Source organism: Rattus norvegicus, chromosome 10 (assembly GCF_021556685.1).
Source record: "Rattus norvegicus strain SHRSP/BbbUtx chromosome 10, alternate assembly SHRSP_T2T, whole genome shotgun sequence".
Classification (NCBI taxonomy): Eukaryota; Metazoa; Chordata; class Mammalia; order Rodentia; family Muridae; genus Rattus; species Rattus norvegicus.
The window spans coordinates 81,059,318-81,080,864 of record NC_141543.1 but is presented as its reverse complement, the minus strand read 5'-3'; the positions used below and the strand labels follow the sequence as shown (position 1 = coordinate 81,080,864).

The window sequence follows — 21,547 nt, the reverse complement described above, 5'->3', positions numbered from 1 at the left end:
TTTTATTTTTTCAGATTTCAAAAAATAAAGGTGCCCCTTAGAAGTAATCCGAAAGCAAAAGCAGGAAAAGCTAGTCCCTGTTTCAGTGTTATAGAAAATAGTAATGTGGATAAAGATTATATATTTATATATAATCTATATTATATATTATATATTAGGAGGAAACCCAAAGGGCTTAGATGGGTAGTGGGTGAGGCGCAAGCCTATTAAAGGTTTGGAGCTGGAACCAAAATCGTGCAAAGAAGCAGGCAAAGAGTGGAGGGAAGAATGTTGTAGCTAGGGACAGCACTAAATACCCAGGCCCGAGGCAGCTAGCACGTGGGTGTGTGAATGCAAGGGAAGGGCTGGTGTGGGAGGGGAGTCTCCCGTGTTGTCACATGTGGTGATGGAGTGATTTTGGAAGCTTCGATACAAGAGGGGACCTGCCTGGGTGTCTGCTTGAAGAATGTCTTCTGACCAGCGGATTATATGATTAGGCATGGATGGAAGGACAGAGAGAGGACAGACAGGAGGACAGAGGTTGCAGTAGTTCAGGAGAGGGATGGTACTAGTTTAGAAATAGGGATGGCCCTGCGAGTGAGTGGCTCTCTATGATCCCAGAACATACATTTTACATTTGTGGGTATAGATGACACTCACCATGTTCCTTCCAGGTCCTGTGCTAAAGAAACGTTTTACCCATGTACACTGTACACTGGCTATGCCACAACACTCTGACATCCTTTTGTATACAAGGAAACCAAAACTCAGAAGATACTATAAGAACATCTGTCTCTCTCCATCTCTTTGTCTCTGTGTTTCTGTGTCTCTCTCTGTCTCTCTGTCTGTCTCTGTCTATCTGTCTGTCTCTGTGTTTGTGTGTGTGTGTGTGCTTGTGTGTGTGTTTGGGTGTGTGTGTATGTGTGTTTGAGTATGTGTGTGTGTGCTTGTGTGTGTGTTTGGGTGTGTGTGTTTGGGTGTGTGTGTATTTGGGTGTGTGTTTGAGTTGTGTGTGTCTTTGGGTGTGTGTGTGTTTGGGTATGTGTGTGTGTTTGGGTATGTGTGTATGTTTGGGTGTGTGTGTGTTTGGGTGTGTGTTTGTGTGTGTGTTTGGGGGGGTGTCTGGGTGTGTGTGTGTTTGTGTGTGTGTTTGGGGGGGTGTCTGTTTGGGTGTGTGTGTGTTTGTGTGTGTGTTTGTATGTGTGTGTGTTTGGGGGGGTGTCTGTTTGGGGGTGTGTGTGTGTTTGGGTGTGTGTGTGTTTGGGTGTGTGTGTGTTTGGGTGTGTGTGTGTGTTTGAGTGTGTATGTGTTTGAGTGTGTGTCTTTGGGTGTGTGTGTGTTTGGGTATGTGTGTATGTTTGTGTGTGTATGTGTTTGAGTGTGTGTATATGTGTGTTTGGGTATGTGTGTGTGTGGTGTTTGAGTGTGTGTGTTAGGTGTGTGTGTTTGTGTGTGTGTTTGTGTGTGTTTGTGTGTGTGTGTGTTTGGGTGTGTGTGTTTGGGTGTGTGTGTGTATTTGGGTGTTTGGGTGTGTGTGTGTTTGGGTGTGTGCATGTATGTGTTTGGGTGTGTGTGTGGTGTTTGAGTGTGTGTGTGTGTTAGGTGTGTGTGTGTTTGGGTGTGTGTATGTGTGTGTTTGTGTGTGTGTGTTTGGGTGTATGTGTGTTTGTGTGTTTGGGTGTGTGTGTGTTTGTGTGAGTGTGTTTGTGTGTATGTGTGTTTGTGTGTGTGTGTGTTTGTGTGTGTGTGTTTGAGTGTGTGTGTTTTGGTGTATGTGTGTGTTTGTGTGTGTGTGTGTGTTTGGGTGTGTGTGTGTGTGTTTGGGTGAGACCAATCATTTCTTCTCCCAAACAGACTTGGATAGGGTGTGGAGGAGCTGTTTGTTTTGTTCGCCTTTTCATGAGTGTTCTGATGACAGAACTGGAATTAGAAAGAGCTTAAGCATGTCTCACTTCCCAGTTCAATGTTAGCTACTTAACCCCCAGCTCAATGGAAATGGGACCGTACACATCCCCACTTGAAGTAGCTCAGTTCCTGGAACAGTCATCTGCTGCCTCAATGCTAGCCAGTCACAAAGGCCCAGGATCAGACGCAAGCAAGGATTTATGGTTCACTCAGGTGCAGTTGCTCCGAGTCAGTCAGTGGCTGTTCTGGCCTTAGCTGGATCTACACTTCTAAGGAGCAGGTGATTGAGCTGATCTCCTGGCCTCTCTAGTGTCCTCCCTTGCAGCAGGCTTGCCCAAACTCATTGATGGCGATGACGCACACACTACTGACAGAGACAGGATCCTGCACAGTGCCTTTAGGTTCAGCTGCAGGAGGCCAAAGCACTCTTCCCATGTTCTGTTGGCAGTGCAAGATAGGAGCTGAGCGCAGAGTAGAGAGGCTTGGAAATGGATTATGCCTGAAATTGCAAAGCCACATGGGAAATTTGTGGGCAGGGGAAGAATGGGACCTTTGGCCACTGGAATGTACCTGCACTTGTAGGGTGCTTGTGGAAAGAGACAGTGTCCCTTGCCATCAGAACAAACTAGCTGACCTGGACTCAAAGTCTGGGAAGACCCACACTTTTAGGATATACTCAGGAGGCTTTTATTTAATCTCTGTCCACATGACAAACTCTCCTTATTGATCTTGAAATATGGCTATAGTCCCTTATGGGCTTCTTATATGCTAAAGGGATTTCCAGGAACAGGTGTGTTTTATATTGGAGCAGGCAGGCTAAGACCCCCTGAATGTGGTTTTCTCCTGATTCCAAGAGAAGAAAGGATGCTATTAGGACTGTCTGGGATCTGGGAGATCATAACAAGCAAACAGACCTCAAACTAATGATAGACAGGGGAGAAGCAGGCAGGAGAGAAAGACCTGAGACCAGGCTTTGGATCTGGAGGCTTTTTACCCATTGGATGGAAAGGGATCCCTTTGGACAATGCACAAATCACCTCTTTTCCCAGGCTGCCTGCCTGCCTGCCTGCCTGCCTGCCTGCCTTCCTCCCTCCTTCCCTCCCTCCCTCCCTCCCTCCCTCCCTCCCTTCCTTCCTTCCTTCCTTCCTTCCTTCCTTCCTTAAATATTATTTACTTTTATTTCATGTGCATTGGTGTTTTGCCTGCCTATATATCTGTATAAGGGTGTCAGATCCCTTAGAACTGGAGCGATAGCTGTTATCTACCACGTAGGTGCTGGAAACTGAACACAGGTCCTTTAGAAGAGCAACGGGGCTCTTAACCACTGAGTCATCTCTCTAGACCCATCTCAGTCTTTCTTGATGGAGGATGATTTCCCTCAGCCCGCTTATGTCTTGACGGACTAACACTGCGTGGTGATGAAGTCTTTGTCTCTTTTTGCATGGCTGCTTTAAATCTAATGCCTGTCCACCGGAGTGGGGAGCACTTCAGAAGGATTTGCAGCTCCTGCAACTAGCCTTGGGGACCAAATAATAAATAAAATGGTTATTTGTTACTTCAGTGCAGCTGTAATTTAAGAACACAGACCAATGACCTGAGCAGAAAGGACACAGATTGCTGCTATCCCCATTCACTGATGCCTGCCAGCTAACTGGACAGGGACTGGTAAATTCTCATGAGAGAAGGTTAATGGGAAGGTTTCGGCAGGCCTGTGAGGTGACCAAAGTGGAGCCCAGTGCTGGGTCTGAAGGTGACTTTGAATCTCTTCCCAGATTCCCATAGGATCTCTGTTCTACCTTTCCCTCCAGAATCCTCCTTGGCTCTTCTGCAGAGTGTCACCATGAGGCCAATAGAAGAATATGATGCCTAGCAGACTGCAGATTCTGTGCAATGGGATTGAACCTGAAGGGTTTAAATCAAACCCGAGAAAAACATCAAGCTTAAACATGGCAAATACGAGGTGGGGGTGGGGTGGGGAGGACACAGTCATGTCAACATTTTTTAAAGAGGGTGCGGCCTCTTCAGATTCCATATTCCCAATATAGTGAGTCACAGCTACGATCACCCCCATTGATTCTTGGGTGTCTCCCTTGTCCCAGGCCATGTCTCGTCCTGAAGATGCCCACCACTTCCTTACCACATCAGTTGCAGATTTCCATTCAGTTTCATGGTTATCTAGCTATTTTTCATGTCTTTCCTGACACCTGATCCTGAATCCCCCATCTCCCTCTCTCCAGCTCCCTCCCTCCATCTGCCTCTTAGGGCTATTTTATTTCCCCTTCTAAATGAAATTCAGGCTTCCTCAGTTGGGCCTTCTTGTTTAGGACCAGCAGAGAAGGGGTTGGGGGGAAGGATTGTAGGATGGGGTTCACCAGGAGGGGGCAGTGAATGGGATGTAAAAATAAAATTAAATTAAAAAAAAAAAAGAGGGTGAGTCACTTGAGGAAATTAAATGTTCTTATTTATGATTTGAAAAACAACTGCCAACACAATAAGGGTAGAAATCCCTAACTCTGAGACTGTGACCCTTTGGGGTTTTATGGTGTGAGGTTTCCACAGCATCTTCCACTGACGTCTGGACGGTGGGATTACCCACCTCACCTCATTCCACCTCGTGTTGCTGATGCAGATGCTGATGCGGTGAGATTAAAGCTCGTCCCGAGGAAGAAGAAGTGGGAATTAGAAGCATTTGAATCGAGCTGGAACTAGCCCTGGAGGTGGATGATAAAATTACTTACTAAAAAGTTAAGAGAAATCAGACTTGCTAAAACTGTTAGAAGCAGAATGGGGGTGGGGGTGGGAAGTGGTTGACTGTGAGCCTGGCATCTCAAAACCTGTCACTTCCTACGTACCAGCAAAAACCAGTTAGGAGACAGAGGAAACCAGTAACAGCTACTATAGAGCATTTAAAATTAACAAACACAGCAACCATGTGACAAGTTAAGGCCACTGTAAGAACTGAATGTTTTTTCAAGACCCCCTCCCCCCCAGTAAAAATAGGGTATCGAATGTGTAAGGACATTGGTTCACCTGCAATGTTCACCCAAAACTCCCAATGAAGAGTTTAAATAAAACTCCACAAACACATTCTGAAGCTCACCTAAAAGGATGCATGTAAGGGGCAACCACAGACATCCTTAAAACATACTGTAATGAAGACATAACTCGTCCTGTCAAACGTTAAGCCTTACCCACACCAGTCATTAGAGCCAATCATTTGGAAAACATTAGCTAGCATCTCTTTTTTTCTTTTTAATGTTGTACCCAAAATGAAATTCTGAGTGAGTCAAATAAGCCAGTTAGAGTTGCAATAAAGAAAGTACAGGGTTATAGACAGACACATGAACATATTGTGTACACATGTCAGATACACAGTTACAATGGAACGATCTCTTAGAGGTGAAACTCTACACCGTCCTAAGCAGGGTGGGAAAGACTGTCCAGTGTAAGCTGGGTAAGGAGTCAATGAAGTTTAATTTTAGAATTGGATAAGCACTGGGCTCCAGAGATCGCTCAGCGAACTAGAAATACTTGCCACTGAGCCTGGTGGGCTGAGTTTGACACCCAAGACCCACACGGTAGAAGGAAAGCGCCAACCCACACAAGCTGCCCTCTGACTTCAACTAATGTGCACACAGGGGCTCACACAGGCTCACAAAAATAAATAAAATATAATAAGTGTCTTTAAACTATAAAGCAAAAATCTATTCTTTTTCAATCTTTATGAGAATTTCATATAAGTATATTCTGTTTATATTATCATTTCTACCCTCCCCTCTTTACATCCCACTACTCCTGTGCCCCTTCACTCCTCAAGTTTATAGCTTCATACTTAATTATACATGCAATATTGTTATTTAGTTATATTATAATGATAAAGTTATCATTAGAAACATCACGTATGTATATCCTGCTGAGTCTGCTTAGTGCTGTCCCAATGTATGTGTGGTTAAGACGGACTGCTTAAGATCGGATAAACTGCTGGGGGCTCGTCCCCGGAGAAGACCTCCCTCTCTCAGCAGCCGTTGAGAACTAACCTGTAGCTCTTTATCTAGTGGTAGGGCCATTTAAGATTCCCCCGTCCGCATTGGTGTATCAGTCGGTGGTGTCACTGTTTGGCTGAGATCTCCTGAGTGTAGCTTCCCCGTCGTTTATAGAAGACCCTATCTCAGAGCAGATATTTGGGTCCCCTCTGGGTCTTACAATCTTTCTGCACCTGCTCCCCAACTCCTCGTGTTCCCTGAGCCTTTGTGCTGTAGATGTCTCAGTTGGGGCTGGATAAAAGTGTGGGTACACAGAGAAGAACTGACTCCTGCAAGAGCTCTCTTTCTCTCTCTCTCTCTCTCCCTCCCTCCCTCTTGCGCGCGCGTGCGCGCGCGCACACACACACACACACGCACACGCACACGCACACGCACACGCACACGCACGCACGAATATAACAAATTCATGTAAAAAGGTAGGAGAGGGAGTAGATGCCTATAAACTGGTCAGGAATGTGGCGATGAGACGTTAGGTAGGATTTGTTGTTGTTAAGTTCAAAGACAGTTCCTTCATGAAAAATAGCATCCCTATCTGATGGACACGAGGTTCCATTTAAAGGCAAGGTCGACAGGCACAGGATGAAATTGTTATTATCACCACCCAGCACAGAGCTCAGCAGTCCCTAGAAGCTGGAGCTGCGAGGCAGCTTGGCTAATGAGAAAAACCCCATCACCTGCCAATGCCTGGGGGTGGGAGGGGTCCTTCCTCTTTGGCAGGCCGCACACAAAGAGAGCTCAAAGCAGAGAAGGGACCTAGAAGGTCGTCTGGGTCATTTAGTTTTCAAGCTCCCTTCCAGGCCTTTTCAGAAACAGGCTAGCGGGGTTGCAGTTGCACTACAACATAAGCAATGGGTCACGTGCATCACCCTGGGGTGGGTTTTTAATGAAACCTAAAGATTTCTTCCTACATTGGGGGGGGGCTACCCTTGGCAATGAGGAAGAAGAGGAGCATGGCCAAAGGCAGCCAAGCTGTGTCCTCTCATTTATTCTCCGGGCATGAAAGGAGCAATTGTAAAACTCAGATGAAACCAGAAGTTAAGCTGCAGAACTCCCAGCATAAACATTTGGTCTGTTATTAAGTTCACTTTCACCAGCGAGACAAAGAAACACAATCCCCCCATTGTTCAGGGAATGTTTATGCAGTCCGGTGGCTTAGTCTGTAGAGGGTTCAAGTAGAAGTAAGGCTGTCTCCGTTGTGCCCTTTCTGGTCTACTAAATGCTTTTATTCTAATGTGCCCCTTCTCAGCATCCGTATAGCCACTCTTACTGTGGGCGTGGTGTATCGCAACATCCTCGTATCAGACCTGTCTCCACCTGTGGCCCCTTCAGTCCTTTTAACCCCCAGAGTCCTGTTCTCAAATTCCTCCCGTGACATTCAGAGTTATTTGGTTTGTCATGTCCCCGCAACCCTCCTCCCTGTGGCCACAGCTCCAGTAGTTTTACCTAAACTCATTCTGTCTTTTGGTTCTGGGTTCCAACAACTGATGACTACTGGCAGCTACTCAAAAAAAAAAAAAATGCGAACCGGATGGGTAGGGGTGTAGCAGAGCGATGGAGCACTTGCCCACAGTGCTTGGGGCTCCCCCAGGTTCTATCCCCAGGGGAAAACAAGTAAGCCAACCGAGAGCTGAGGAGATGGCCCAGTTGGTCAGGTGTCTGCCACAAAAGCATTAGGACCTGAATTCAGATCTCTAGAGCCCATGGTAAAACCCAAGAGGGAGAGAGGGGTGGAGACAGGTGGATCCCTGAAGCTCATTGGCCGGCCAACCTAACGAGAGACACCTTCATGAAAAGTAAAGGTGGAGCATGGTTGAGAAATGGCAGCCATTGTCTACCTCCTTGCTCCGTATATGTATCTTTGTACACACATCTGCACATGTGCACACACCTACACTGACAGGTACACACACAACAACACAGCACACAGAGACACCGAGGTTCTTGCGTTCATCTGAATGCTGTGCCTAGAGTGCCTTTTTGCGGATTTACTATCATCTCAAGATGCAGCTCCACCCGGTGTCGTCGCCAGGATCTACCTAACCCCGCCCCCCACACACACCTCTTCTGTGTTAGGTATGGTTTCCTACACTCTGCGTGCACACGAGGTTGACTTACATCCTACAACCACTACACCCTACCCTAACTGGCTAATTCTAGCTCTGTCTCTGTGACTCATCCGGGAAACGGCCTTAAGTGACGACCTCTATCCATTACATCATCCAGCCATATCCATGTCAGGGCAGGAGCTTAAATAGAGCAGGAAATCTAGGGGCCGGAGTTGACGAAGACCCTGGAGGGATGCTGCTTACTGGATTGCTCCTTAGTTCTTGCTCAGCCTGCTTTCTTAAACCACCCAGGACCACTAGGTCGGGGCTAGCACCAGCCACGGTGATCTGAGCCCTCCCACATCAATGGTCAATTTAAAAAAATGCACCACGGTCTTGCCCTAGGCCAAGCTGGTGGACACGGTTTCCCTGTTCAAGTTCCTTCTCCTAAGCGACGCCAACTTGTGTCCAGTTGACATATCAACATATCATTCACTACCTATTACAATGCGAGTGTTAGGAAAATGGGACTCATGTGTGTGTGTGTGTGTGTGTGTGTGTGTGTGTGTGTGTGTTTAAACTTTCTTCATCCTGTTTGTGAACAAGTACATATGTATCTTTGTTTTGCCTGGTAAGATATGAGTCAATCATGTTCTGCCTGCTGTGTTCTCAGAAATACAGTGAAATTGAATAAGACCCAAAAGCAGCAAGGGCAGAAATAAGTGGATTAAAGACTCCAAACACTCCTAAGTGGCTCTGACCTGGGTTGCCTTAGAGTTGGCATGTTAAAACTCCTGTGTGTTTTCCAGGCCAGCTGTTGCCAGCAAACCGAAACACACCGAGTCCCATTGACCCCGACACCATCCAGGTCCCAGTCGGGTATGAACCAGACCCGGCAGACCTTGCCCTCTCCAGCATCCCGGGGCAGGAAATGTTTGACCCTCGCAAACGGAAGTTCTCCGAGGAAGAACTGAAGCCACAGCCCATGATTAAGAAAGCTCGCAAAGTCTTCATTCCTGATGATTTGAAGGTAAATTGGAACTGGTAATCAGGCTATGGGCAAGTGGAGAGTGGGATCATGGGAAAACTAAACAGGTTTCCGGAAGTCTGTACGCCTCACTTGGAAACGAAGGACCCGAGAGTTCTGATCGTGTTTGTTGGCACGTGACTTCTTGGCACGGTACTTCCTTTAGGAGCGTTCTGAAATTGCTTTCATGTCTTGATACTGATCAGACTTAAGATGTCCAGCGATGTTAAGTCCCAGAAGGAAGCAAACTGGCTCCTCTCTACAAAGGGTCCCAAGAGCCCATGCTTCAAGCTCAAATCGTTTAAAGTTGCAAAGGGGTTGGGGAGATGTTTTGAGAAGGGCACTGGGACTGCACCTCAGTTTTCTGAGTCTTACATCTGGTGTTCATTGTTTGTTGAGAGTGAGCTCTGCCATTTCCCTGAGTACCTGGGGGAACTAAACAAGTCTGACTTTCTTTCCCTTTGCGTATTACAGACTCTGGGTGACCAGGATGACATGTTATGGGTAGAGACAGTGGATCCACTGCTATTATCTGACGTTAACTAAGCGGGCAGTTCTGGGTAGTTTTGAGGTCCTGGGTTGAAGGGTATGGCATCATTTATCAGGAAACAGATTCACCTGTTTATTCTGAGCCATTTGCCTTAGGATGTAGAATGTTCCTGAAATTATGCCAGCACAGACATAGTTATGGCTAGCCATTTCGTAGGACTCATTCTGTTTATGCTTCTTTCCAATCATAAGAAAAATAGATGATTACATGTATTTAAGGTATTCGGATCAACTATAATTAGCCCTTTCCTAACACCTGATTTCCATCGCCCAGTCCTAGATAGGCTAAGACGTAGGCCAGTCTTTTCACCTTTTTATATCTAGAAAGAGTACAAGAGGCAGATGTACCCAGAAGATCTGAAGCATGCCTAGAACTCCTTAATTGCTACAAAATGGGCAAGAGTCAGGGCTGACATCCAAAGTTATCGCCTTACAGTTGAGGATACGGAGAAGCAGAAAGGGGAACTGAGGTGAACTCTACTTTTAGAGCAAGTCGGGTTCTAGAAAGGTCACTGTAGCATGTTAGCCCAGACAAGGGGCTCTTGCATAACAAATCAAGAGCTGATACTCAAGATTCAAAACCAACAAAGTCTACAGGAAATGTACCAGAAAAACCCAAACTTCTCGGGGCTTCCATGGTTAGACCCTAAGGGGCCACGGGATCAGATCCAAACTGAAAATTACCTTCTGGCAGTTGGACGCCTTCCAGAATCTTGAGTTCTTAGCAATCTAGTTCTGTGTTCAGCCTGGGTCTCTTCTTGACTGGGAAGTGGTTTGACAGGGTGCTACCAAGGAGTAGATTAAACTGTAGCCAGACCTTTACAGAGTTTCCAAGTTTTCGTGTTTAAAGAGTGAGCATACTTAATGGTCAGTGTACACTTGGCAGCAAAGAGGCCGTGATGAACCATCTGGACTGGAATCCTAAGTATTGCTGCTGTCGTGGCCAAGCCTGCCCTTTCCCCATGGCGGGTAGGGCACTGGCAGGAGCCTTCTCCTGCAACAGGCCCTCAGAGGTGTTTTTCAATTGCAGGTGAAAACCCAAAGTGCAAATCGGGAGCTGCTGAGAAGCAGGAAGAAGCTCTGTGAGGGCTTCTCCCTTCAGCAGAGAGGACTGAGCCGGGGTGGGTGGGAGACAAGGTGTGCGTGGCCCTTAGCACAGAATGACAAGTCAACCAGAAATGGACTGGGGTGGGACCTACCAAGAGTGTTCTTCCCCACAAGTGCTTAGCTTTCTCTCTGAAGCTGGCCTTTCAGGTTAGCATATATAATGCAGGAGACCTAAACGATGACATACAGGGATTCCTCACTGATAATACACAGTCACATTTTTTTCTTACCACTCTGGAAGGCCATTCATTCACTTGGCAAGCATCTTTCAGAGGCTTAGGGGATGGTAACGTTTGCCAACATCAGCACCGCGCTTGATCTCGTGGAATTCTGGTCTGTACAGAATAGGGGAGTGTCATCTGTTAGAGGTAAGAGATGAGTGGGTCCCTACATGAAGGTAATTGAGCAGACAGAGGGCATCAGCTCTGGGGAGGTATAGGATGGACCAAGGCAGCCAGTGTCCAGTCTGTCATTTCCACTAGAGATCCTATCTCCCTGTCTCCAATCAGAAGGATGAAAGGAGGCAAGCCGGTGCTGCTAGACCAGGGTATCCTTCCGTCTTCATTCTCTCCATCCTTTCTTACAGTTCTGTTCTTTGCTTTACTCTGTCCCACACTGTTGCTAGTTCGTCTGCATGTGTGAGCAGGTGAGGCTGGGGAAAGGCATTTTATGAGTGATAAGAGACCTGAGTGAAAGCTCCCCGTGAGAACTGAGTGAGAAGAGTTGATTGTTACATTGTTACAGTTGGTGACTCCTTGGTCCTTAAAGACCCGGTCAGATTGTCACAGAATACCAAATCCATTCAACCACTTCCCAAGGCTGTGCTCATGTCCAGCCTCACCTCCTGCCCTCAGGTGCCCTTGTGTGTAGGTTCTGATCCGTTAGGATTCAGCCCTTCATTAGAATGTTCTTGGAAACCATACTCCTAGGCATTTTGACAAGTGTGGTAGGCTTCCTGATACTATAAAGAGGGGTGCAATGGAGAAGGACATCCAGGTCGCACAAAGAGCCTCCATCAGAGCCGGAGGCTTCACTGCTGTGCAGATATCTTTGGTTCCCCTCGCTTGTGTGTGTCACTGGGTTTCCCAGGACCTCCCTGCCATCCTCCCTTTCTGCCTTTCCCACCAGCTTTGAGAAGCACAAACAGCAAATTCCATCAACAACCACACATACCTATCCACACTTGCCCATCCAGGCATTCCTCAAAGGGCTCCCTCCTCCCTGAGAAGAATTCGCCAACCAGCTATTACGACGATACCTTTTTGATCCCGTTACACATTATGAAATGTGTAGAGGTCTAGAGCCACTTTATGAACAAAGGACAATCCTACGGCCAGCAGGCAAGAAGTACCCTCACAACGCTTTCCGTCTCACAGACGGTCTTCACACAGGGTCTGCTGAGAATAACGGACAGGTACAGAGGCAGACCACTGATCCCCAACTTCTTTTGCACCTTTTGAGCTCCACCCATGTGAGTGACTTCCTCCAGTGCCAACTGTCCTTGGCATCTCCAGAGAGGGGGAGGGACTGCCCTCACCCACCGATTCTAGGTGATATGAAATGAAGTATCAGCTTTGCTAAGACAGAGATAGTCACTGTAGCAAGTTTGCTGATACAAAAGGAGTTGCAAAAATTATGTTTGACACCATCCCCTCTGCGGGTTAAGAATGTCCATAAGTTTCCCCATCAGTCCGCCTAGGGAGCTTCCTTTTCTTTTGGTAGGAGGAGCAATGATGGAGGAAGATAGGGGAATTCCAGATAGGGTAATTGAAACCCAGCAAGTAGTTACAAAGGAAATTAGAATACATTATTTAAATGTTAGCCATTGGTAGGAGCACATTGAGTAATGAAAGCTAATATATATTTTTTTAATTTCTGTTTTCAATTACTGAAGTGTAAATGCCCCTTCTGATAGCTCAGGGTATAAACTAGAAGGGTGGGTGAGCCTCCTTGTGTGTGTTGCCTCACTGGATTGGTCCCCCTAATAGTGGGACTTATATTAGCCACTATAAATCCAGCTGACCATCTCTGTATCAGTAAACTATAATGTTAATCGAACTCTGATAAACATGCATGCTCTCCAACAGATTGCTGTCGGTTCTACCCATATCACAGGGTATCACACACATCTTTGCAGTCCCCACCCCACCCCACCCTAACCCAGGTCTTTATTTTTAAAATCTGTAGAGTTTTCCTTCTTGTGACTATGATCATGTGGTTACTAGAGACAATTCGTTTTCCTCATTTTTAACTTTTGCAAATAATTTTATAACGAAAATGAATCTATGTCTATGAACATGGAGACTGCTAGATGAAATCATAGAGGTGGAGTTGCTACATCAACATTATAGTCATTCCGATAGATTTTAGAGAGGCTTGGCATGGTGGTGCTAGGGAAGCAATGGCAGGAGGATCAGGGGTTCGAGACCACCCTTGGCTACATAGTCAGTTCAAGACCAGCCTGGACTATGTAAGACTTTATCTTAAAGGGAGGTATTAGTTAACTTAAAATGTATATGTGCCTATTATTGAGAGATATCACCATATTGACTTCCAATGACACAGTCCCAACTTAGAGAAGCCTACATGTAAAAAAAAAAAAAGTTTAAAAAGTTCAACAAAGAAAGTGAAGAAAATTGGAATGGAATTTAGGGTGTGGTGAACCTTCAGTGTTCAGCTGAACTGTCGGCTCTGCCTCATTGGCACACAACTGAGTTGGGCAAAGCCTGTTGCGACAGGTTGGCCCTTCTCTAGGACAGAAGCCATGGCTGGCAGACCATACCCTCAGACATGTAGAAGCTGTAAAGGAAGGAGACGGAAATTAAGAAACCCAGGCTGGTGTCTCAGCACACCCCTGGCTGCCACCCAGTGCTGCTGAAACCTAATATCTTGTTTCTTTTTCCTTCTGTAACTAATGAGCAGGATGACAAGTACTGGGCGAGGCGCAGAAAGAACAATATGGCGGCCAAGCGCTCCCGTGATGCCCGGCGGCTGAAGGAGAACCAGATCGCAATCCGGGCCTCATTCCTGGAGAAGGAGAACTCGGCCCTCCGCCAGGAGGTGGCTGATTTAAGGAAGGAGCTGGGCAAATGCAAGAACATACTTGCCAAGTACGAGGCCAGGCACGGGCCCCTGTAGGATGGCATTTTTTTTTTTTTTTTTTTTTTTTTTTTTTGTGGGCTGGCTTTTGAATAGATGGACAGCTTGTTTCCTGTCTGGTAGCACCACACCCGAACCAACCTTTCTGACATCAGCACTTTACCAGAGGCATAAACGCAACTGACTTATATTTTGGTGTGCATCTGTGTGTGTTTGTGTGTGTGCGTGCGTGTGTGTACGTATGTGCTTATGGTCCTATGTGTGGTCAGCGGTGTGCCTGTGTGAGTGTGTGTATGTGTGTATTCCTTCACACTTGTCATTTAAAGATAGTCCTCTTGTTGTCTTTTAGTTCCAAACAAGAAAGGTGCCATGTTTTTATTAGACCCCGGAGACCCCCGTGGGGTTTCCTCCCTTCCCTTCTTCCCTCCCGCCCCTTTCTGCCTTGCTCTGCCTTCCAGTGATTTTACTTTGCCAGGGTCTGCGTGGCCTCAGGAAGCAGGGCCCTGCATCTCAGTTACCAAGACCATAAGCTCTTGTTTCTGTTTCAACCATGAATTCCCATGCTAAAAAGGTGCATAGCATCCCCTAGCACTACGCTGCTGCAGCCGAATTCCTTCGCAGGTTGCCCCCCTGCCCCTTCCCTTTTTCCTTCCTACCTGTTCTCATTCTCCTTTCGGTTTTGGTGATAACTGTCTTCAGATCTAAAGTGCTGGTTAGATTTAGTAGAATCCCATATTTACTTACTGCTACCTACTAAGTTTCCTTTTAATTCTACCAACCCCAGATAAGTATGTACCATTTTAGAACACAGAGTGTGTTTTTGCACCGTCTGTACCTAAAGCAATAATCCTAGTGTACGCTAGAGCATGCTGCCTGAGTATTACCTAGTGGACGTAGGAAAATTTCCCTACCTAGGAATTTCACTGTCTTTTAAAAATCAAAACTTAAAGTAATGCATTCGCGCATGACTAGAATGTTCTCAGGACAGGGAAGCAGAGGGCAAGGGAAGGCCTAAGAATGAGGGGTTAATTTATCAGTATGTAAGCCAAAAAAAAAAAAAAATGCATCTTGGAGAAGCCTTTGTCATGGGTGTGCTTCGTTTTGCTGTCTCCCTCTCCCACCCCAGCCCATTCCCACTTTTGTAGTTCACTTTTTCCATTTCCCTCTTGATATTCAAAACAATTGACTTAGGATTCAGTTCATCTACTTTTTTTTTTGTAATATATATTTTTGGGGACGATATTTTGCCGTTTTTAGAAATCAGTTGATTAAGTTAAGAAGTTGATGTTTTTGTAAGGTCCCTCCCCTTGACCCCCTTTGGTGTCCTTTTTGAATGCCTCACAAATGAATGATTCTGGAACCCATGTTTCTTATCCTCTGTTCGCTTTTGAACATATGTGCGCCTATCACGTGGACTTCTGAAAAAAAAATGAATGTAAAAGACACTGGTGTATCTCAGAATGGGATGGTGTTGTCACAAACTGTGGTTTATCCAATCAATTTAAATGTTTACTATAGACCAAAAGGAGAGATTATTAAATTGTTTAATGTTTATACAGAGTAATTATAGGAAGTTCTTTTTTGTACAGTATTTTTCAGATATAAATACTGACAATGTATTTTGGAAGACATATATTATATATAGAAAAGAGAAAAAAAGGAAAACTATTCCATGTTTTAAAATTATATAGCAAAGATATATATTCACCAAATGCTGTTCAGAGGAGTGCTTGGGGTTTTTTGAAGTCTTTAATATTTTAAACCTATTACTGACACATCAGCATGTTTTCTGCTTAAAATTAAATTTTTATGACAATACTGAGGCTCGCTGTGACGAATCCTGCTCCAGCACTTTCTTGTTTCTTATTAGGTCTCAGAAGGAAGTCAGTTAACGTCACCCAAAAGCACAAAATGGGTTTTAGTCAAATATTTATTGGATGATACAGTGTTTTTTTAGGAAAAGCATCTGCCACATAAATGTTCACTTCAGAATTCTGAGTTGCTGGAACGGAGTGTCGTTGCCAGGGCCCTGGATGATTTTGTTCTCTTTCGGCCTGTGCATCCCCTGCAGTGTAAGGTTGACCTCGGTGCTATGTGTGTGGCTTATAGTTTGATGGCTGTTTTGACTTTAAAGATGGCTGTCATTTTGTTTCGCTGAGTTGTGTAATGTCAAGAGAGTCTGCTGTTTCTTCAAAGGCACATTTTGTGCTCGATTAAAAATCCCCTTTCATCCATGGACGTTTTCCAGTCTCCTGCCTCCACAGTCTCTGAATTCTCTGCGGATCCAGTGATACCCTTTCTCATTCCATCGGCCACTCTTCTGTCTAGTGTCACAGTTCTGAAAGAGAGAGAGAGAGAGAGAGAGAGAGAGAGAGAGAGAGAGAGAGAGAGAGAGAGAGCGAGCGCGCTGTAGGATTTCTTCCCGGGTACCTGTTTTGTCCCAAGCCATAGATAACCGTGGGAGATGAGAGAGTGTGAGAATTAAAATAGGTTTTCCAAGTAAAACTACTAGTAAAAAAAATGCTTCAACAATTCAACCTAGACCTGAACAAGAGATAATTCAGTAATAGCCATGGAACAACAAGGAGCTAATCTTTTTGAAGATAGATAAAGAGGGTGATTGCAGGACTGTCCAATGACAGTACCCACCAGAGCAGGGGTGAGTACACTTACACTTAAGCAGAGAAGTGCTCAAGTGTCCCGCTGTGGACCGCCCAAACTCACGGGACCATCCAGTAAGTCGCTGAAGAAAAGCATGCCGGCCTTCCTTGGAATCATTTTTGCCAAATGAACATCACAAACGTTTTCTGCAGAAGACATAAAAAGATCCTAATTTTAAAAAATGAATTCTTTTGTATACCAGGAAAGGTTTTTGAAAACCTACCTCATTAAAAGCAAAACGAAACAAAACAGACTCAACACTTTGGAATCTCCACAGGTGCCTTATCTGTAGGTAATTATCACACCCCTACCCCAGCCCTGACCCCCAGGCTGACTTCTCCTTGCCATGGACATTTAGTAGATGAGGAAATGCTGTCCAATGTCCTGAGAAGCTAGGACCCAGGGTCAGATGACTGCAGCAGACCACAGTCATTAGGAAGTCCCTCCCGCTGTCAACTGTTCCCATTTCAGTGTAGGAATCTTTCCATGGTTAATTATTTGGTCATTCCAAAACTGCATCTGAGCTGTTGCATGCCCTGTCGCTCGGCTATAATTTGGAACGAGCTGCATAGCACTTCCTGATCAGGTCACCCCATATCATTATTCAAGTGTATTTTCAAAGAAAGTTAAAAAAAAGGGGGGGGGGTCAGGGCTTCTCGGCTGATGCTACCCCGAGGGGATGAGAGGGCTGTGTATGATTATCTCCAACTCCAGAGGGACTGGTGCTTTGGGTCACAAACCACATCAGGCATGGCCTTTGTCTCTAAGTAGAGACAGCCTTTAAGGAACCATCCTTTGAAGCAGAAGGACCCTGTGTGTGAGAAGGGCATGGTGGGACTCAGTCACTGGGTGAATGGGAAGCCAGATAAAAGAACCTAGAGATTCCTTCTAACCCATTAGCTTACTGTGGGAATTTACATTAAATCTAAACACACCTTTGAAAGGCTACAGCCTTGTGTCTGGATGAGCTGGCGTGAGCTGTGAGTGGCAACTTCTCTCCTGCCCAAGTTATGCCTTGAGCTTTCTAAAAGCCCATTTTTTTTAATGTTCCTTTAGAAAAACTCAAACTTCATCAGAGTTCAAAAGTGAGATCCTCAGGCAGTAACCAACTGCTCTGTGTGTGGCATGTCTTCAAGGTCAGAATTTAATATTGGGATTGGTTTCCTGAAGTTGACTGAGCTGAGGTGTTTGGCCCTCCCTGAGGTAGATAACTTCTTCTCTGGCTCTGACTGTACTTGGTTCCTACTGGGGGCTCCTGAGTACATCCCTCTAGTGAAGCCAAATTCAACTCCAGGTATTTGGTCAAATCAATGTCAATAATAAAGGAGCAAAACTTGTTGGTCTTGCCAAATGTGTGCAGGGGAATGTGTGTTTGTGTGTGGATGTTTCAGTGGAGACATAAAAATCTGTAATTTTTTTTAGCACCTCACCAGACATAACAATTAGCTATTATCCTTTCGACAACACCACGAAGATTGCATCTGTTAAACAGGTTCAAGTTAACAGGAGGTTAGTGTAATTGTACACCATGATATTGGTGGTATTTATGCTGTCAAGTCCAAAACTTTATTTGTTCTTCTAAATGTTTAATAAACTGATTTTTTTTCCTTTTTTCATGTAATTTTTTTTTTGTGACCAGCTGGCTACCAATTGATTTTGTTCCTATCACCATAACTGAGAGACCGCTTAGAGAGGTTTGCATAGATGATAATTATGCTATATAGTTAGTAATAAGTGTCATTTACTGATAACTTATGTACTAAATACTTCATTATATGCGTGGAATATTTTAGTCCCAAAATAACAGAAAAAATTACAATGAAGTTACAATTGTTACACAACAGGAAATGACAGGAATTGCCAAGTAGGCAAGTTAAGAAGCTTACCTAAGTGATAGAGCTGACTTCAATGGTTAAGAGCTCTGGATGCTTTTCCAAAAGACCCAGGTTTAATTCCCAACACCCACATGGCAGCCCACAACTGCCTAAAACTCCAGTTCAGGGGGATCTGGTACCCTCTTCTGACCTTTGTGTGGGTGTAGACATTTATACAAGGAAAACCTACCAGTACATATAAAATAAAATGTTTAAAATAAAATTTAGAAAGCGTTCTTAAAGGGACAGAGATGGAAGTGACAGAGGTCACTACTGATCTGTTGAATATGTGTCCCAGAGAGCTCAGAAGCTGGTCTGGGTCAATGTTCTATTTGGGTAAACAAAATAACCCAAGGACTTATTATAGGGGTGCGAATCAAGCAATTAGAAGTTGATTTGAGTTGGGACCCAGACATCTGAATACTTTTAATGCTTCCAGCTAACTCCCACATATGAGTAAGCTCAGATGACCCTCATGATCAGAAGGGGAATGGTTCCAGAACCTTAGAAGTGACCAAAAAACATCTGTGACTCAAATCCTTTCTATAAAATGGTGCGTTGTCGCCATGTAGCCTATTTAAATCTAATGCTATAAATCACCTCTGGGGTACCTCTACAGACTACAGTATAAAATGTTCTGTAAGTAGATGTGTCAAGAGGCAGTGATAAAGGGGAGAAAGTCTGTATGCACGCAGTGTGGACACAACCATCCCAGGCCCAACTGCACAGCACACGAGAGCAACATCCACCTTGAGACTTCTTCATCCAGTCCTTTCTCAAGCAGGTCCGTTTTCAGGGAAGGAAAACACATGTAAAGGCTGCAAGAACGTCTTTAAATTTGGTCCCTGCACATGTACTTCTTGAGAACTCTTTGTTCTTCAACGGGTCTACCAATTTGACAGCTGGTTAAAGCAAGTTAATCCCTATGCACACTCAAGTTTGCCAAGCGTTCCTCGTAGGCTAAGCAGACGAGTGCAGAAGTGAATGGCAGACTCCTAAAGGCCTTTATGTTCCTTTCATGTGCTTGGACTTCCCAGGTCTTGACTTTCCTCATTGTTCAAATTCCCAGAAAGTCAATACAGTAGTTACCCTCTCCAACCCCACCCTCCGGACAGCTAATCTGACAGGTCTTCAATTCCCTACGGCCAGTCTTGGCTAGCTGGTAACTTATAATTAATGTTCCTAAATTGGAGTATTACTGTCATTTAAACATCATTTACATCACACACACACACACACACACACTCACACACACACTCACACACACACACTTGAAACTCTTGGCAGATCTACAAATCCCCAGTGAAGAGAGTTGCTCACCCATACTGTCCAGTCCCCGCCCCTCTTCTTGGCCATTCCACCTGATAGATAAGGAGCCTCTAGAATGAACTGGCTCAGGATTAGTGTCCTCTATTTGGCCTTTGAAAATCAAATGAGCAGCGGGAGGGACACAAGGAAACAGAGAGCCCATTTATCCACTTTGTCCCTCAGGCTAGATCGCCCTGCAAGGTTTCTCTCTCAACTGTAGCAGAGAACAGGAAGTGGATTAGTGGTCCGGCTGTATCCGTACCTGTTACAATTGGACCATGTAATGCCCACTACAGGCTAATGGTTTGAACTGTCACCAGCTGGTGACACTATGCTTGGAGGTTTCAAAAATCTCTGGGAGATGAGACCTAGAGGGAGGGCATACATCGCTGGGATGGATACTTGGGAGTACTGTTTCCACCTCCCCTTCGTCCCCCAACCCCTTCCCTTCCTGTCTGAGGTAAGCTTCTCTCTCTGCCGCATGCTCCTCTTAACCATATCATTCTGCCAAGCACAAGGGTCAAATGCTCTGCCGCTATCAGCCAAAATAATTGCTACCTTCTTTAAGTTTTTTTTCTCCTTCCATATCTGCTATCTATCTGATGACCTCAATGAGAAAAGTAACCCAGTGCACCTCTGTGATGGTTACTGTCAACTGTCAACTTGATGACTTAAGAGTCGCCTGGAAGGTAAGTCTCGGGGTCCTGTGAATGGTACCTTAATTCGGTTAAGACTCACTAAAGGTTGCAGCGTTCTACGGGACAGGATCCTGGACTAGGCGCTTAGCAAGCATCCATCACTCTCAGGTTCCTGACTACCGATACAATGCTGCCCGTTGCCCCAAGCTCCCGTGTCTGTCCTACCGCAGTAGACTGAATGCCAACCTTGTGATGGCAATAAACCCTTCTTCCTGTCTAAGTGGCTATTGTCCAAATATTTTGTCATAATAATTGGCAAAATAACAAAGGCAGCTTTCCTAAGGATCGTGATGTGACCTTCCACCCCTCCAAGACGGAGCGATGATGCAAGCACGGTGGACTTTCCTACCCCATCATCCCCAAAGACACCCCAATTTTGTATAGTGCAAGTAAGTTTTGGGGGTTTGGCTTTTGGATTTTTGTTTATTTTGTTTTTGATAGCATAACTTTGTTTCAGCTCTGTAACCTCTCCACTCGGAGTGCAGCCCCCAAAGCCTATTCTATAAAGACATCCCCATCCCAAACTACTACTGGAACTGAATTCCCAGAAATAAAAAGCTGGATTCCAGCGCCCTATGGTTAAACATGACTAGCCAATTGGGAACTGTGCAATTTTCCTTGGAAGTAGAGGGTGGACTTGGAGCATGAGTCACAAGGCACAGACACAATCCAGTTTCATTCCCTGGAAATCAGTTGTCTTTTCTCTTGTCAGGGTCTTATTCCTCAGGAAGTGGTGAGAGAAGAGACCTAGTGAGGAAGCAGCACTGGGGGAGGGGAAGGGAGACTGCTTGCTCTCTTCCCTAGGACACAGGTCCCACCATGTCTGCATAGACCAGCACAAGAACGTTCCCTCACTTGGTTTTCTGCACAGCCCTTTCAAGACCCCTGGATGGTAGGCAGAGCAGAACAAAGAAACAGCTTTCATGATGGCAAGCCTTGACCAGAGGTCTGAGGAGTGGGACAGACTTGTGTGGCAATGCGACCTGACATCTCTTTATTCTTAAAGGGGTGCTTTCTGACCCAACCTCATCCCCTGTGGGTTGGAGGAGGACACTTGTCATTCCCAGCCCTCTGAGCACACTCTGATACCCTCAGCCATAACTAAATAATCTTCAGAATGAATGCTTGAAGCGGTTCGCTGATTCCCTAGCCTGCGCCCCAGAGCGTTTCCACCCACTACCCCTAAAATGGAGGAGTATTATTTGCAAAGGAGGTGACAGTTTGGGGCTGACTCCATCTGAGACAGGGCCTA

At 45.4% G+C, this 21,547-nt stretch overlaps 1 protein-coding gene across 5 annotated transcripts in view; it reads left to right on the top strand.

Annotated features, from left to right (window-relative positions):
* Hlf (HLF transcription factor, PAR bZIP family member) overlaps positions 1–18,026 on the top strand; it is a 57,733-nt gene extending 39,707 nt beyond the window's left edge. For 2 of the 5 annotated variants that reach the window (XM_087574471.1, XM_087574472.1), the window contains exons 3-4: positions 8,782–9,002; positions 13,575–18,026. In XM_087574471.1, the coding sequence (XP_087430597.1) occupies positions 8,782–9,002; positions 13,575–13,793 (440 nt within the window). In that variant the 3' untranslated portion in view covers positions 13,794–18,026. 5 annotated transcript variants of the gene reach the window in all.
* Positions 18,027–21,547: the final 3,521 nt, after the last annotated feature.